This window comes from Cavia porcellus, unplaced genomic scaffold (assembly GCF_034190915.1).
Source record: "Cavia porcellus strain 051 isolate PalLab524CR breed Dunkin Hartley unplaced genomic scaffold, mCavPor4.1 scaffold_26, whole genome shotgun sequence".
NCBI lineage: Eukaryota > Metazoa > Chordata > Mammalia > Rodentia > Caviidae > Cavia > Cavia porcellus.
Window position 1 is genome coordinate 44,266,090 of NW_026947509.1, and position 16,767 is coordinate 44,282,856.

Here is a 16,767-nt window from a genome sequence, read left to right on the forward strand (position 1 = left end):
AAGGTTTCAAGGGGAGACATATGACCAGTAAACCCTAGTTCTGCCAGGGTCCTGCTTTTCTAGGTCTAATCCAAACTTTAGTCCAGTAAGGATTACTTTTTATAGCTGTAAAGCCTTTTCAAGAGCTGCCAAGAGGAGATAAGCTTTCCGATTGTGCGGGAAGCTATTAGTACAGGTGATTCTGGATCGATGGCATTATCTGTCCTCCATGGGAGAACAGAATCAAACAGCCACAGCTAGAACTTTAGAACATTATTTCTTCCTTTGATGCCAAGCACGGTTATTCTTTTTGTCTAAACATTTGGCTTTCTTTACAACCATTCATTCCCATCAGTAAAAGATGAAATGCGAGAATCTCAAAAGTGTTTCTTTCAAGCAAAGATCCAGGCTCAGTCAACATCTTCCTGAGCTGCACTAGAACCAAAGTTGCCAGACTGAATTAAATGAGCCATTATTCACGACCCATTAGCGGTACTGTTTTTGGAGCCACTTTTAGGACCAATGCCATCTTGATTCTAGCCCCGGGACTTATTTTAGGGATATTCTTTCTCCTCCCAAAGGGCAAAGACTGTATATCTCCAACCTTACACATTGAACTGTTAATGGTAAACATTCCTTAGCGTGTTTCAAACTTAGCCCAAGCATAAATATTACAGAAATCATGTTTCCATGGATCATAAACACCAGATGTCAAGGCCCAGCATGGTGTGTTTGTGTTCCTACCTTGTCCTTTATGATGCTTTAAAAGTGAGCTCTTGCTTCAGCCACTGCCCTTCTAGCCCAGATACCCAAACTCCCGCCAAACCAGTGTGTTTGTTTTCCTAGCCTCTCTTCCCCACGTTGGCAGTTGCTTTGCACACGTTACGGCCTTTCTGTAATCTGTGCTGAAAAGAGCTTCAGTTTGAAGTTGTGATTTGTCTGCATTGTGGGCTGCACATCTCAGCCAAACTACAGATCAGTAGGTGCGGGCTTGTTTCTTCTCTTTAATTGTGCAGAGCTCTGGGGCTGTCACAGCTGCAATTTGCCTTTCATCCACTTCATTGATGGCCCAAAGAAAACACAAAACAAACCCAACCAGAGGAAAAGAAGGGGCAAGGGAAACACCAGCTGATGATCTTGCATCAGCAGAGGAGGAATAGCTTATATAAATAAGCTGGAAGCCAGGAATACTGTAGGAGTTAATTAAGCCTAACACAGAACAGGTGCCCCCGAGCGTGTGTGGGGGTCAGTTAGAATCCCGCATCCTTAGGCGTCATCAGACCACAAGCCTCAAACAGAGTGTGTTTGTACTGACTGGTTTGAGTTCTCTTTGGCCCCAAAACTAACTGTAAAAGATACCAGATTAGAGAAATGACCAAAAAACAAACCCCTTTTAGCATGAGATGGAGCAGTGGAGAACCTAGGAGCCTTGGGGGACAAGCAGAAACCACTCCTGCCCAAAGACCCGTGGGTGGGAGACCAACAAACATCTCTCTGTGAAGTAGAGTAATTGTTCTTGGGCTTTTCTGAGATTTACTTCTGGTAGACAAAGAAACTCAAGTAAATTTCCATGGGCACTGGACCAAGATGTGAGAGGGACCCCTGGCAGGGTCAGCAACAGAGGCACGGCGGCAGGGCTGGCTGTGGGGTGGGTAAACATCTCTTCTTGGAGACACACTGGAGTGGTTGCTGCTGTGAACAAAGCTGTTGAGAGGCCTTTGAGAATAATAACTAGCTGCACTTCTCTTTCTTTGCAATTCACAACTTATACATAGCTGCATTTGCAGAAATAATACAGACTTCAGAATGACGGGATGATAAAGAAAAGCAGAAGTCCATTTGCTTGTTGACCAAGTCCACTCATCCAAGCGGTAATACCCGATAGGATTTGAGGCCAGGCCTTGTTTTATACATTTACAAAGATACATGTTCCTGTCACTTACGTAGTTTGGTTTAGCTGAGATTCTGTCTTGTTACACCTAAAGGGTATGATGTTGTCTGTTCACTTGATTGGACAGCTTGTGTCTTTTCACAACAATGTCTTGAGATACTTCAGGACTCACCGAGACTTACCCAGTCCTTTTTAGCCATTGCATGGCACTCTGTGGATGTGCCACGGTTCACTAACTCTCCCCCACCAGAGAGTGTTTAGCTTGTGTTGAGTTTCGTTTGTGTGTGCATTTGTTTTACCATTATAAACAATTCTGTAATGGGCATCCTTGAAGTTGTCTTTTTAGGACCTGTTTCAGATGGAATTTCTAGGTCAAACGCCATTCCTGTTTTCATTTAAATAGGTGCAGCAAATGAGGGATGGAGGTCTTGTCCCCATTTTGGAGAGTAACAGAGACTGGTTGGACGTGCTGGGTTATAAGATCCCTGGTCACCTCACACAAGCCACAGGATCTCTGTGGCCATCATTTTCTCTAAAATGGGCCTAGCGCTTGGAAGGGAAGACTGGCAGTCTACACGGAAGGGGATTTTAAACTCCGAAAGTGCTTCCCCTTTAGAGTTTGAGCTGCCGGCTTACAGGGAACCTGGGCCTGGCTGTCAGTGGAAGCCACCGAAAAGGGGTTAATTCCATCCCTGGCTTCCGTGGACCGTCTTGTTCTCCATGATTAATGAGTTCCACTTGGTTTCTCCAAACAGTGACTGTGCTATGCCTGGCTGTTATTTATTTATGTTTTCTCTTTAAAAATTCATGTCAAAAACATCCTTTAAGGTCAATGCGCAGTACTGTGCAGCAGGCACAGATGCCAGAAGAAAGTCTTAACTCCTTGGGGTCTTGGGACCCACTGCCCACGCTGGCCCTGAGAGGAGCAGACCTGGGCTAAAAGAGGCATCTGGCTTCCTTCCGAGGAGGCTCAGGCCCACTGGGACCAAAAGAAAGGCACTGAGCAGCCAGGCAATAAAGTTGTTTTCTAGTAGGGGGTTTATGTGTGTCAGCAAAGTCGCTGGCCCCACCTGACTCCAGCCAGGAGTGGCAGGAGAAAAGCAGCAAAGAGGCCTTGTAGCCCCAAACACCGTTTCTATTGTAAGCACTGTCCCATTGCTGTTGAGTGCGGAGACCAAAGGACCTTAATCATGTGCTGGGACTCTGGTAGCAGCTACAGCCATCAATGTGCTTCGCAGACTTTTTCTGGCCTGCCCAAAAATCTAGGGCTGCTGCCTCTTGGATGGGACTCACATGTCAAACTCAGGAAGAAAGGAATGTGAGCCTGAGCCCTAGAGATGTCAGCCCAGGTACACCACGCTTTGTTTCCTGTTCTCTGCATAATGGTGCTCAACTGAGCTCTTTTAATGTCATTAACTTCCATTCCCCAAGAAAAGGTTCTGGTCCAGAACTGGAACAATATTATATTAGACCTCAGCTTTCAACAACAGTAATTTCTCACTCTGGCCCCAGGACTCATTAGCAGGAGGCCTGGCCTAGCGCTCCCTGGGACTTGTTAGAAGGCAATGAAGGGACAGCGGTGGCAGCTGTGAGGCAGAGGTGGCCCTAACCGAGGTCCAGCTCTCGGCTGGTCGCCTGGTTACTGAAGCTTTGTTTTAGTACAAAAACCTCTGTGTCCCTTTCGGTTTCCTCACTACCCACAAGGGCCTTAGAGAAGGGACATAAATATTTGAGGGGCTGGTGTGTACCTCCCTGACGCTTCTCTCAGGCTGTTCAGCTGCTGGTTTAGAGGAGAAGACAGGATTTGAAACTCACTGGGGCCTCTTGGTGAGTGAGGAGTCCCAGAGCTCTCTCCTAAACCGCCTGCAGATTAATAAGAGTGTGATCCCCGAAACAGCGGCATAGGAAGCCCTGAGCCCGTAGGATCACCATTACTTTCTGCCTCCTCAGTTCCGGAGAGGCCAGTCCCCACCCCTGTCCCCAAAGGGAACCCTATCTCTACCCCTGTGCCTTCCCACTAGGTATGGCCTGTCATCAGCCTCCACCCTGCTCTTGCAGCCTGCTCCCATCTCAGTGCTCCCTGTCGGCTCCCCCCACCCTGCCGTTCCTGCCCTCCCCCCACTCCCATTCTGCCGGACCCTGCTCCCAGAGAACCATGGGTCGGATTCCATCATGTAAATGCTGAATTGGTTATTTACTCCAAGTTCAGGTGTTCGTACAGGAAAACTAACCTAACACCAACAGTACCACTCAGCCTCACTACAGCCCTCAACTACCAGAAAGCTAAGAGGACCGTCCTCTCCCAACTGGGTAGAGACAGACACCTATTTGAGGCTCAGGAAAGCCTCAGACCCCAAACTCCTTCCTTGGTGCATGTAGACGAACCCAGCTTTTAAGTGCAGTTTAGCCAGGTCGCCTCATAATCTGCATGTGAACAGAGCTTTTTCCAAAGACCTACAAAACAAGCGGGCCAGCTTTAAGAAGATGAAATTTTTCACAATGTAAATTGCTGTTGCTTTAAATCTTCCCCTCTGCCCTCGCACTTGTGGAGGGGCACCACACCATTCCACCTGGATTGGGTTTCTAGCTTGTGGGCCTCTTGGATAGCGGTGCTGTAGAAAAAATATCCAGTCTACTGGGGAAAACTCCCTGATACAGAAACACAGAATTTTCCTCCTTATATCTCAGGAAAAAATAATATTGCAGACAGAGGGGGCAACCTTTTTTCCCTAAAGTTTGCAGTGGAAAAATTTTTCCTATTTTTCTACCCTAAGAAAAAGTAACCAGCATCAGAAGCACAAAGAACCTATTTCTTGCTGACATCATCTGCTAGAGGCTTGGAAAATAGCTCAGGTTTTTTCAAAGACATAGAGGTTCAAAAAATTCCATGAATTCCTCCCCTTAGCAGTGTTGAGTTTTTCCAGCCCACACCATTGTGAAGCCTCTCTCTACCGTGAGCCACGTCTTTGTCTACATTTTTCTTATTTTCATATCATTCTTGGGGCTCTGTGGAGACCCTGGAGCCCCAGCTGCTCACCCACCCTCACCCTTGAATGTGTTGTTAGGTCATTTACAGTCTTTTTGTTTGTAGTCAGAATTTCCAAACCTTTTTAGTGCTTCCTCCCAGTTATTCAGCTAAAAATAATAGAAAACAATAAGATCAAACTGGTCCAATAATCTTGTACCAAGTGCTCTTTACTTTTCTCTCCTGCAACTCTATGAAAAACTCCAAAATATATTTTTCCATGACCTTACATATATTTGACTGTAGCCCAAGAGATAAAAATCCATGATAAGGGATCTTTTGGTTTCTTCTGAAGCACTGAGTTTTTAAGCTCAAGCCAAACTCAGCAAGGGATGAACAGCTCTCAAGTAGCCCAACTTTCTGATGGAGGAGATTTGGCAAAGTTTCGATCAACAGCTGAACCCTTGGCTGCTCGTGGCAGCTGGGGATGAACAAACTGAATTAGGGAAATTAAGTGTGGTAGGGTGGGAAGACCTTGAGCCAGTACTAAATGTTAAACTGAATTAAGCATTTGGAGATGCCAAGAAATATATCCTCAGTCCTCCATTATTTCTGGTTTACTGAGATCTCCATGTTGTGTTTCCTGCTGCTATTGAAACAGAAAGGCTAAATTTTCCGAAGGCTCCTCCCCTCTAAGTGGTCCAGTGATTTAGCTGGCGCAGGGGACTCAGGAGCTTGGAATCAAATTCAACAAAGGCTCTAAGTAGCCAAAAGCTTATCCCAAATAAATCACAGGCCCCCAACAAGGTGTTGAAAATCTGTGGTTTACTCTCAAATTCACTGCTGATGTTTTTAACAACTTATGGTTTTTCAAGCCTCCTTCCTCAATTTCACCTTTGAAGTAGAAGCAATGACTCCTAGTACCTGTGAAAATGAATGATTGCAATGTTTTCCTCTGTGGAGAGGCCCTTTGATCCTTTTGAGACCCAGGAGCCCTGCGGCTGACCTTCCATAGCCTTCTCTTTCCATGTGCACCAGAGAGTGGTCACTTCCAAGAGAGCACAGAGCTGGGGCGGAGAGTGGGCAGTGGGGGTGACGGCTCTTCTGGTTAGAAGCCCCCTGTACACCTCAGCCACTGAGCCTTCCTCAGGGAGGCCCCCCTCATAGTCCAGACCTTCTGCATAGATAATAGAACACATCACTGGATGCTTCTCAGAAGCACCCTGAGACTCAGAGACTCGATGATCTTGGAGGCCCTTATCCTGGGGCATAGCTGAGACCAGAGGTCGACACTTCTCCTTATCTAGTGCTCCTCTGTGTCCTCCACTACTTCCCTTCAGGGACAGAGTGACCCACTGAGCTGTCCCGCAAGTCTGTGCTACACGTTTAGCATGGCAAACCTGGCCTCCTAATGGGCTACTCAGCTGGCATGGAAGGGCTCTTCACAGAAAACCAAGGCATGTCTGTGTCCTGAAATGATCTGTGTGCAAGCGAGCCAGGGACAGACTGTTTTAAGTTACTGGGCTGAAAGCAGCCAGTGCTTTCGAGCCAATGGCTCAGTCCCCTGCTGTCCCGTGAGGTTCCTTTATAATGCAGAAAGTATACAGCACTGTCAAGGCCGACGTATTCACAGTAGACCACAGTAACCAGGAGGAAAAGTGACGGCTGTGAATTTTCCATGAGAAACTGCAGAAAAACAAGCTAGTGCAGGAACGCTAACCCCAAAGGATCCTAATTTAGAAAAAGGAAGAAAATAAGGGTGAGAGGAAGGGTAAATAGTGCTGGGGGAGGTTCCCGGAAAGACTGAGGGTACGTTCTTGCTGGAACCTGAGTGGTGCTCCGTGGGGACTTCCCCGCTCAGGTAGGAGTGTCATGGGTGTTCCCAACCTGTGTGGCCTCCCAGCAGCAGGCAGGGCTCCAGGCTGCTCAGGAAGAACGCTGTTCTGGAGAAGAGGTTCCTCGATGGGGCGTGGCTGCTCACCATGTGTGCCACTGCATTGCAAGCTACTGAAAAGGACTCTGGAGAATACTTGACTCTTCGAGGGCGGAAGTCTCTGGAATAGTCTGTGAATGTTTAATAGCTGGCCACTGTGTCTCACCCTCTGAAAATTCAGGACAATGGGAGATGGGAGGAACCTTAGGTCATTCTTCACCATGTACCTCTCGATCTCTTTATCCTGCAAAGAGAAGGAATACCTAGGAGAACAAGGAAACTCTTCCACTCAAAATTTGTTTCAGTGTGAAGATGTTTCAGTGTGAAGGTTTAAGGTTTTGCTGAGTTGGGTTCTTTTTAAGTAAAGCTATTCTGCCGGCTCCATTCTCATCTTCCCAAGTTCATCTCTTCCTCTCAATGTGCTGGCCTGCTGTCGCTGGCAAAGGAAAGGGGTCTGCAGAGCTCCCACTTGCATGTGTGTGAGACCAGAACACAAGATGTGTGGTCAAGCAAAGCAATCTCTAAATTCCTTGGTGAATCTGATGGCAACGAATATAAACCAAAACTCAGGAGACCCCCTGTACTGCCGAAATGGGTACCATGTTGGAAGGCATCCCATCCATCGGGCAGAGAAGGAGCTGGAATCCCCAAGCCACCTCACAGCAGCCTTCATGCAGGAGGCCTGCTCCAGCCCCCTACATGTTCCTTGCCAGCATCGGCCCAGTCTCTTTTGCCCAGTCCTTCCCCTGGATTCCAGCAGCACAGAGTCCTCTTTATGATGCATGAAATCCTTGAGTCTTTGCTCCCCAGCCACTCTGAAGGGCCCTGGTGGCCAACATCTGACCTCACCTGTCTTCATCTCCTGCAGTCTTGTGTGGTCCCTGGGCACCCAGTAAACTCTCTTCAGGAGTCACAGCCTGTGGGTTCTTTGCTGATTGGTTGTGGAGACTGCTCTTTGACAGACTGTAGTTCAGCCTTCTTTTTCTAGGTGACGCCTATTATGGAAAATGTGAAGCCCCCAATTTTTTTTTGTCTTTTTGATCGGTACCAGGGATTGAACTCACAACTGCCTGCTTGCAAGGTAGGCGCTTATGCCGCTGAGCTAAATCCCCAGCCCCCGAAGCCCCAAATTTGAGATCATTACATCTTCACATTCAAAAACCCCAGGAGTTCTCACCAAGGTGATGGAAGCAAACACCTAGAGAACACACATTTAGCCAGCTAGGGCCTGAGTCGGGGCAGACCCTGAGTATTACTGGAACAGACAGTGATCGGGTCCTGCCCACCTTAAACTCTGAATGCAGACTTGGCCCTAATATAGTGTCCAAGTCATCATTCAGGCTGTAGAGTCAGGCTGGCCTGAGAGCAAACCCACAGAAGTATCCAGAAGAAAGTGGGGCCATGTGAGCACAAAGATTTAAGGGGGAGTCATTAGGTGGTCATAGTTGCTGCCCATGTGGGTGCTTGAAAAGGTGGGGCTCACCCCACTCTGCCTAGCCCACCTCATCCTCGCAAACACACTCACCCATCGCAGCAGGGCTTTGGAAGGCCTTTCTGTGTTTTCCCCTATTTAAACAAAATTTGAAGTCCCTGCTTCTTTCTCCTGTAACACCCTGATATTCGTTCTCCCTGCCCGGTGAGTCTACCGCCCTTTCCATGCTGCAGGAGGGGCTGCTTCGTACTCTGCCTTGAGCCCCGTGTTCACCCTTCTTTCTGTCGCATGAGAGACCAGTACCTCCCCCTTCACAGCCTGGATTCCCTCGGCCACTGCCCTGGCCTCACTTTGCCAGAACTCTAGGACCAGTGGAGGATCCAGAGTCCTTCTGCCAGCATCCTGAAGACACATGCAGTTTACCTACTGGGCTCAGCAGAAAAGGAAAGTGGCCCATAACAGGCAAAGAGCTCTTGAGAGAGAAAGCTCTTAATCAAACACAGATATCAAGAATATGAGCAAGGGGTCTGGAGAAAATTGCTATCAAAGTAAATTGCTTTTCGTACAAATGTTCCCTTTATGTGGGTTTTCCCCAGTGCACCATTCTTGCTTTAAGATTTGGTGAACAGATGCGCTTTTGAAAATGTTGATTAACTTATCCTATTCTCGGCCCCTCGCCCAAACTCTTGGGAGCAATGATTACACAAAAAAGCCAAGCCGCTAAAGTGTTCTTCCTCACCTCAAGTGGCCTTTGATTCTCCAGGTGCAGAGACCTCAGCTGCATCTGAGCTCTTGATTCCACAGAAACTTAAAAATGGGCCAGTTCTTGGAAGTCATCTCATCCAATCTTCTGCTTCCAGAGACAAGAAGCTGTGATCTCCTGGGATAAAATGTCCTCGAAGTCATTACCATCCATTTATCCTTTTCCCTTCGAGATCAATGTCACCTTTGTCTCTCTCATCCCAGGATCAATAGTATCCTAAACCTGCTTCCTGGAGGGTGTGCAATGGTACTCTAGCCTGCGACAATTTGTCACATCCTTGGCAGAGACCAAATCCTTAAAAGGAAGAACAGGATCTGGCCCAGAAGTCACTGGCAGGAGCCCTGCACTTCTTGTTCGAATCTGAGTCACATATTCTTAGCCAATGTTCTCCGTCTTTTAACCGTTTAGACGAGAAGACATATGAGCATCCCGTCAAAGTGGCTAATTGTCAGAAATGTGACAGTTCTCTTCCATGTTCTGTTCTTTCCTAAGTTAAAGAACTTTGACAAGCACAGTTGATCCCTGTGACAGGCACCCCCTGCCTCTTGTTGAATAACATTCAAGTCTTCATTCCAAACAAACAGTCTGTTTGGAGGAGCCTAGAGATAGTGCAGGAGATGAGCACAGAGACAGGAAAGCTGGCATGCTTTGTGGGTGCCAGTTCTGTGCTATTAATGCACCAGGAAGGGGCTGGATTACAGACAGCTGGAGCCACCTGGCACTGACCTTTTCAAGTGAGCCATGGCAAGTGGTTCTGTGTGTCCCTTCTCAGAGGCTGGGCTGATGGGAATGCGCTTTAGCACTTTGACCAGGAATAAAGAAGTCCTGTACTGTGACTTAAACCACTAGTGTCAGAAAAAGACTGAATTTGAAGTCTGATAGTGATGGATAGAGCCTTAGTTCTGTTCATAACCAAGTAGGACTTTCCGGAAGCACAGTGCTAAGGAACAACATGCTCAGGGTAATCTAGGCTTCTTTGCTTCCCCTCACTGTTTCTTTGATGGTTGAGATGCTGAGTGCTATCTTCAAGCCTGGACATCAGACTTGGGAGGAAGAGAACCCTTTAGGGCCCTATATATTCTCTGGGACTACCTCGAGTGGGCGGCTTAGAAGGTCATACTTATCTTAAGAAATAGGAAGAAATTATAAGACCCCTGCTCTTCGTCACAAATCTGATTCTCTTTTGCAACATTTTACTATTTTTGACAGCAAATTTATTGGCTCTGATTTCTGTAAGATGGACAATATTGTAAAGAGAAAGACCTGTATTACTCGCCCCTCAAAAATTATCATAGAAGAAGCAAAAGATAAGCAGTGATTAGACTGGGGGGAAACTCAGAGTGAATTAACTGAGCTCTGATTATGTCTGGGCTCATCAGAATGGAGGCCCATGTTTGAAAAAGCCACTAGGAAAAACAGACTGGTGGTGGGTGGGAGTTGAGAGATGTCACAGGTGTGTGACAGTACTCGGCCACTGAGATGCTAGTCTGGTTCTACTCAGAATGATGAAACGTGGCTTCCTTAAATTAGCAAGCATTTATTTAAAATCCAGAAAGGGAAGATTTCTGTACTTTATGTCCACTTAGATGTGGGCACATAACATGTACTGGGTGTCATCACAGTAGCAACTGATGACACACAGAAGATGCCACTGAGGGTGCTGCAGGTAAACCCAAACCTATTCTGGTAATGAGTGACAGTTATTTTAAAGGTACAGTGATAGAGTTCACTGTGCACCAAACTCAGTCTTTCTTATTATTTGTTTTTCCTGTTGTTTTGGAAGTAAAGACAGCGTGCAGAAGAAATGATTCACTAATGCGTAACTAGTTGACCCAGAAGTGGAGATGATTCTCTCCCTGCCTATCTTAATGAGAAATCGCTCTTTAAAAGGCTGTAACTTTGCCTTTTCATTATAATGATAGAACTTGTTACAACTTGGTTTGTTGTTTTCCGTACAGTGAACATCCCAGAAATACATGGGAGAGCGGGCTACGGAGATGACATTGATGGTGAGTATTCTTATGTTAACCGTGGAATTCAAGTTTGGTTATAAAGATATAAGCAAAAAGAATGCCCAGGGTATTGGCAGGGCCAGAACTTAGGACTCTCTATCAGAGACAGAAATGGAGAATCCAGAAAAGAATGAATAGATCATCCATTGTTTTGACAAGGTCAAATGTAGACATTTAGCAATTTGGTTGAGTCCTCTCTGCCTAGTCTGAAACAGGTCTCCTATTTTAGTCACTTGCTAATCAGTTGACTTCAAATGTGGAAAAACCCTTGGAAGTGAAAGCCAAGCTCCTGGTGGAATCCTGTGGCCACCTCCCAAAACAGACCTTAGCGAATGAGTGTGGACATGGACCTTCTCCCAGGCCAGCTGTGGTACATGGTTCCCCAGCCTGGAGGACACCTTGGTCACACTATCCACACTACAAATCTGGCTTATTAAAGGCATGGTCATCTTTTTCACACTGCAATCTATTTTCATATTTATTCTAAGCTTTATTCCTGCACTTTAAGTGTGCAAACCTCAAGAGGCTGACACAGCTGTCTTAACTGGAGGGCAGACACACAATCTCCTGCCCTCTCAGACCAGTGCAGGTCTCTTTAGGCTCCCCTGAGCACCATGCTGGTGTCCACAAGCCTCACTAGCAGGCTTCCACTCAGGGCACAACTTCAAACTAACATCAATATCTCCAAGAGGAGCAGTTCACAGGTCAGCCGCTGTTTAACCTGACCGTAATCAAAACCTTCAAGTGTAGCCATAGAAACCAGAGCAATGGACCCAAGGGACACCTTGTTAATGGGCTGCAGGCTCTCCCTGCCAAACCCTGCCCACCTCACCTTCTGTGGGCATGCGCACACCTGACCTACACCGGAGGCTGTGCAGAGCGAGCTGCAGCAGCACTTGATGAGACAGAGAGGCAGAGTCAGCATCTAGAGAGCCTGCTCCCATCCCTACCTTAACTGCTTACTCACTCTGGGCCAGGACTGAGGCACCTCGTTTCTTCACACCTCCCTTTCCTCACCCACTATAAACACGATAGCATCACCTGGCCTTCTTCATGGGCTTCTCAGGGATCCCAAGGACATGGGCCCTCGGCCCCGTCATGACTTGGTCATACACTGTGGACATGTAAGGACATTGGATTACTAGGATCTCATAACAGTCCCACAAAGTCAAGAGGTCCACTCTTAAGACTCTGGAGGCCAAAATACAAGTTTGAGGTGTGGATGGATTGGTCCCCTCGGAAGGCTAAGAGGAAAGGGTCCTTCTGAAGCCTCTCTAGGGCTGCACACGGCTATGTGCATGTTCCAGGCGTGTCTGTGTCTAAATTTTACCTTCTAATGAGGACACCAGTTCTACTGGATGAGCGCCTGCCCCATGGCCTTGTTTTAACATGATTTCCTCTGTAAAGACCCTGCCACACAGTCAAGTGATGCTCTGAGACAGTGTTGGGGGTGACATGCATGGGAGGGGACAGTTTAACCTGAAAGAATAAGGCTTGTATGTCACAGGACGTCTCCTAGCTTCAAAAAGCCTGCTCTTTGTGTGGCTGACTTGGGAAGCCTACTGCGTGAAAACAGCCCCAGCCGCCACCCTGACTTAACTTGCAGCAGCTGGGAGTGAGGAGTGGGGGCAAGTGTAGAAGCACGGCTGGCATGCAGGCCATGGTCACACGGGCCCCACAGGTACCCAAAGGCTCTGTTACCATCTACCAGCCCCCTAGCATCGTTAGCCAATGAGATGGACTTCATGGGTAACAAGCCTGCCCAGTGTGCACCAGGTGGTGGGTTTGACCCTCAACTCCACCCATACAATCCGTGGTTACCCTAATGCAAGCCACATTACCTGACTGCTAAATATCACTTACAATCTGCCATCCACTGAGCACTTGAGAAATAGTCCACATAAGTCCCTGAACAACACAGGAAGGGCAGTTTTATGTTCCCCTCCCCTTGTTTTTAAGATGGGAGAACAGAGGCAGACTTAACTTGCCCAAAATGACAGCACTAGGATGTAGCCAAGCTGGACGTGGAACCCTGACAGGCTGGCCCCTGGGTTCCTACGCCTCCGTCATTTCCCTCTAAATAAGCAATGCATGCAAACTCTGATTTTTTTTTGTTTTGTTTTGTTTTGCCATAGATGATTACGAGGTGGATTGGAGCAACTCCTCCTCCCCAACCTCAGAGGCCAGAGACCCCTCAGCAGACAAAGAGAAAAGCTGGCTGTACACCCTGGACCCCATTCTCATCACCATCATTGCCATGAGCTCGCTGGGGGTCCTCCTGGGAGCCACCTGTGCGGGGCTCCTGCTCTACTGCACCTGCTCCTACTCCGGCCTCAGCTCCCGCAGCTGCACCACACTGGAAAACTACAACTTCGAGCTCTACGATGGCCTGAAGCACAAGGTCAAGATGAACCACCAGAAGTGCTGCTCGGAGGCCTGACGGATCACACCTGGATTGCACCTGAGGTCTCACTCCAGCAGGAGGGGCTGGTGAATATTACATTTTTTCCCCTTTGGAAACTGAATGCCATAACCTCGATCAAACCAATCCAGAGTACCGAAAGGATGGACAGGACAGACAGGCGAGTCACAGGGGGGGAGGGAGATGCAGCCGTGGAGGGGACCATAGCCCACCTAGGACCGCGGTGGCTGAGTCCTTGCAAAACAGGGCCAGATTCTCTGCTGGGACAAAAACAGGAGCCCATCTCTTCATGGTCACAGTTCTATTTTGTTTGTGAATTTGTTATTCTTGTTAATTATATTTCATTTCTTGGGTTTGTGAGCAACTCAAAGAGGCAGAAGAATGACTTCAGAGGAGCAGTGATCAATGATACTCTGCTTTCTCTTTCTAATCAACACTTGAAAAGCAAAGGATCTTTTCAGCCTTTCCATCTTTAGAAATAAAACTTCAAGAAAGCCATCGGCTTATCCCTCCCTCTGATGGTCTTAGGGTTTAAGGGATTTGCTGTGGTGTGTACCCTGCCGGCCACTCCAACAAGCTGCCATTTCCCATCCTAGCATCTATAAGTAGGATGTTGTTGCCTTTAACTTTTTTTATCCAGGGGAAAATTGCCATTTTAGGGTCAGCTTGAGCAGTTCTTTCTTATGTAGGGAATTAAGAGAAACAAGAAAGGGAGCTTCACACTTCCAAACCCACAAATGCACCTCCACGTTAGAAGCGGACAAGCCTTAAAGTACTTTGCGAATAGGAGCCATTTGTGAAATCTAGACCCAGAGCTTGTGGCTGGGGGAGGTTCCCTTGCAGGACCTCTGCTGATGGTTTTGCCTTTTCTTTTCCCTCGTCCTTGTTCTTCTAAAGTCTACACATACTTATGTGGGTGTGCAGCACACGCTCACACACTCTCACGCACACACATTTTTAGGTCTCTAAGTACCAGGAAATAGAGAGGTTTCACATTGTCAGAGGCAGATGACAAAAGAGGAGTTCTTGGTATGCTTTCCCCATCGGTGAGATGCGCTAGCTGGTGAAAAGAACAGCTGGGAGGGCATGCAAGAGATGCCCGGGCTTTATGATCGTAGCTGCAAAGCCTAAGCAGTATGCACAGAGACGTGTTGATTTCTCCTTTGGGTGACAGCCACCCACCGCTCTGGCCTTTGGGGAGAATCAAGACTCAGATGTGCAATAGCTGGTTCTCACTAGAACTCTGTAAATACCGTGGACAAAGAAGCCTACCACACTGCTTCAGCCCCAAGGAGGCTTAAATTCTTATTCACGGATGTATGTAACCCCACCACACACACATACACATGCATCAATTTATGTTTTTATTAAGTGCCTTGAAAAAAATGTACTTTCCCTCTATGTAGAAATCATGAATATCTTAAAAAGTTAAGGCATCCTTCCTCCCCTCACTTCAATGGCTCCATTCTCAGCTCCCTCAAGCCACCACTGATCCTGTTAACAGAATGCGCCCTGCTACCCAATGGGTAGATGACTCTCGGCTACTCTAGAGAGGGAGGCATCGGGAATAGAACGGAACTGTGTGAAGGCTAAGATTGTCCACGTCAAGACCCCACTCTTGATGTTGTATTAATGCCTAAGAACCGCCTGCATGCTGGAAATACATTGAAAACCCAAGCAAGATGTCCAGCCTGCTGCGTATCAATGGCAAACTGTCAGACCATTTTTGCTGCTACGGTTACCCGCAATTCCATTTGTCTCACACCCAGGAGAAGGGGAAAGGTGAACGGCACTGGCTAGCTAGCTCCTTTACATGTTAACTTATGACACTGCTAGTTCAAATGGTAACGTCACAGTGTTTCGTCTGCAGAGGGAGAATTCATGCCGACAGCTATTTATTCACATGTGTGTGTCTTTGCGCGCCTTTGAGTTCTCTGTGTCTGCTGTGTCTGTGAATGGTCACATGGGATTCAGTGGTGATATTGTGACTTTGACCTAGGGGCTGAGTGCAGCTTCGGCTCTCAGCATTCATTGGCACAGTGGTAGATAGAGGTGAAAAGTAAAGGCTGTCAAGCCCCAAGGGCTTAGTGTTAGATGCCCTGTGAGCGGGGCACGCAGTAGAAGCAAGTTTTAATGAGCTCACCCTCCTCTTTCCCCTCCCATGCAGCTCAGTGTTCAGAAAGCTGGGAAGCTCCAGAAATTTCCAAAAGTTCCAAACTCCATGGGGGGAGGCCTGACCCTCTCAGGCCCAGTGGACAATTTTATTATAATTCCCCAAAGACCATCGCTGTCTCAGGCCTGAAATTCACCCCTAAGTTATTACAGCCCAGCCTGCATCCTTTCAAAAGTCCTACATCCATATTCACCACTGGCTGATTTGAGGCCCTGAGTGAGCCCTGTTTCCGATCTATGGGCAGGGCACTCACTGTCGGTAGATACCTCACTGAGGCTGGAGGCTGGGTCCATTTCTGACTTGGCCAGGAGACACCGTGGTGCATTTATTATCTTTTCTGCAGGTAGGCAAGTTGACCCATCTCCTTAAATTGTTCCCTTTGCGAAACTCAACTCACAGTATTGATCTCCTTTTTGCCTTGTACTCGATGACACATTACCTCCACGCTCTCTGGGACCAGCCAGTCAAACAGGGCCACAGGGTTGCTGTCTCTCTTTGGTGGGGTTGGGGAGTTGCCAGGGATGAGGGTCCAAGGAATGAGCATGAATGACAGACAAGGAAACAAGGGAAAAAGTTAAACTCACCCAGAAAGTTAGCTTTTCCAGGGTTTGCAGTTCGACCATTTGCTGGCTGAGCCAGATCACGGGAACTTGAGAGCTTTTACTGTGATTCTTCAATGTAAAAAAGAAATAACAATGTCAAACTGTGTTTATATGATTTGTATAAAGCCTTTTTAAGATTACTATTTAAATAAACACTATACCAGAAATATTCTGCGCTGCCTTTATTGGAGACAAAGAGGCTTGGGACCAGGTGAACAGACCATCCCAGGGTCCTGCAGGCTTTCCTGGACCTTAGCTGCGAAAGTCTCACCCATGTCCTGGGAAGCAGCTTGTCTTAATCAGGTTGGCCCCTCTGTGGAGAGAGTAAGCCATCTATTTGTCCTGTTATTTCTGTTAGGGCACCAGCCCCTTCCTGGGGGTCAGTGCTAGCCTTGCATCCTAATCTAGTCCTAACAGCCTCCCAAGGGTTCAGCCTCCTACTGCTACTGAAATGAAAGTCAGGGGTTCAACCCACAAATCTAGGAAAAAAACATCCTTCAACCCAGGCAAACTAAGGTGATGGGCCATTCTCTTGGGACACTTTCTCAACATTGGACTGAATGGGGGGGGCTGGCTTTTTATAAAATAAAGATAT

At 47.4% G+C, this 16,767-nt stretch overlaps 1 protein-coding gene and 1 long non-coding RNA gene across 5 annotated transcripts in view; one reads left to right on the forward strand and one right to left on the reverse strand.

The window, feature by feature from the left end:
- Nrp2 (neuropilin 2) overlaps positions 1-16,339 on the forward strand; it is a 107,887-nt gene extending 91,548 nt beyond the window's left edge. For all 4 annotated transcript variants that reach the window (XM_013157537.3, XM_005005757.4, XM_005005758.4 and 1 more), the window contains exons 16-17: positions 10,922-10,972; positions 13,111-16,339. In XM_013157537.3, the coding sequence (XP_013012991.1) occupies positions 10,922-10,972; positions 13,111-13,415 (356 nt within the window). In that variant the 3' untranslated portion in view covers positions 13,416-16,339. The remainder of the gene's footprint in view (positions 1-10,921; positions 10,973-13,110) is intronic.
- LOC134473300 (uncharacterized) lies at positions 3,998-10,934 on the reverse strand. The gene is made up of 3 exons (XR_010043497.1): positions 8,940-10,934; positions 7,618-7,763; positions 3,998-7,012 (listed from the first exon to the last, which is right to left on the reverse strand). It is a non-coding gene; the product is annotated as an uncharacterized LOC134473300 (long non-coding RNA).
- Positions 16,340-16,767: the final 428 nt, after the last annotated feature.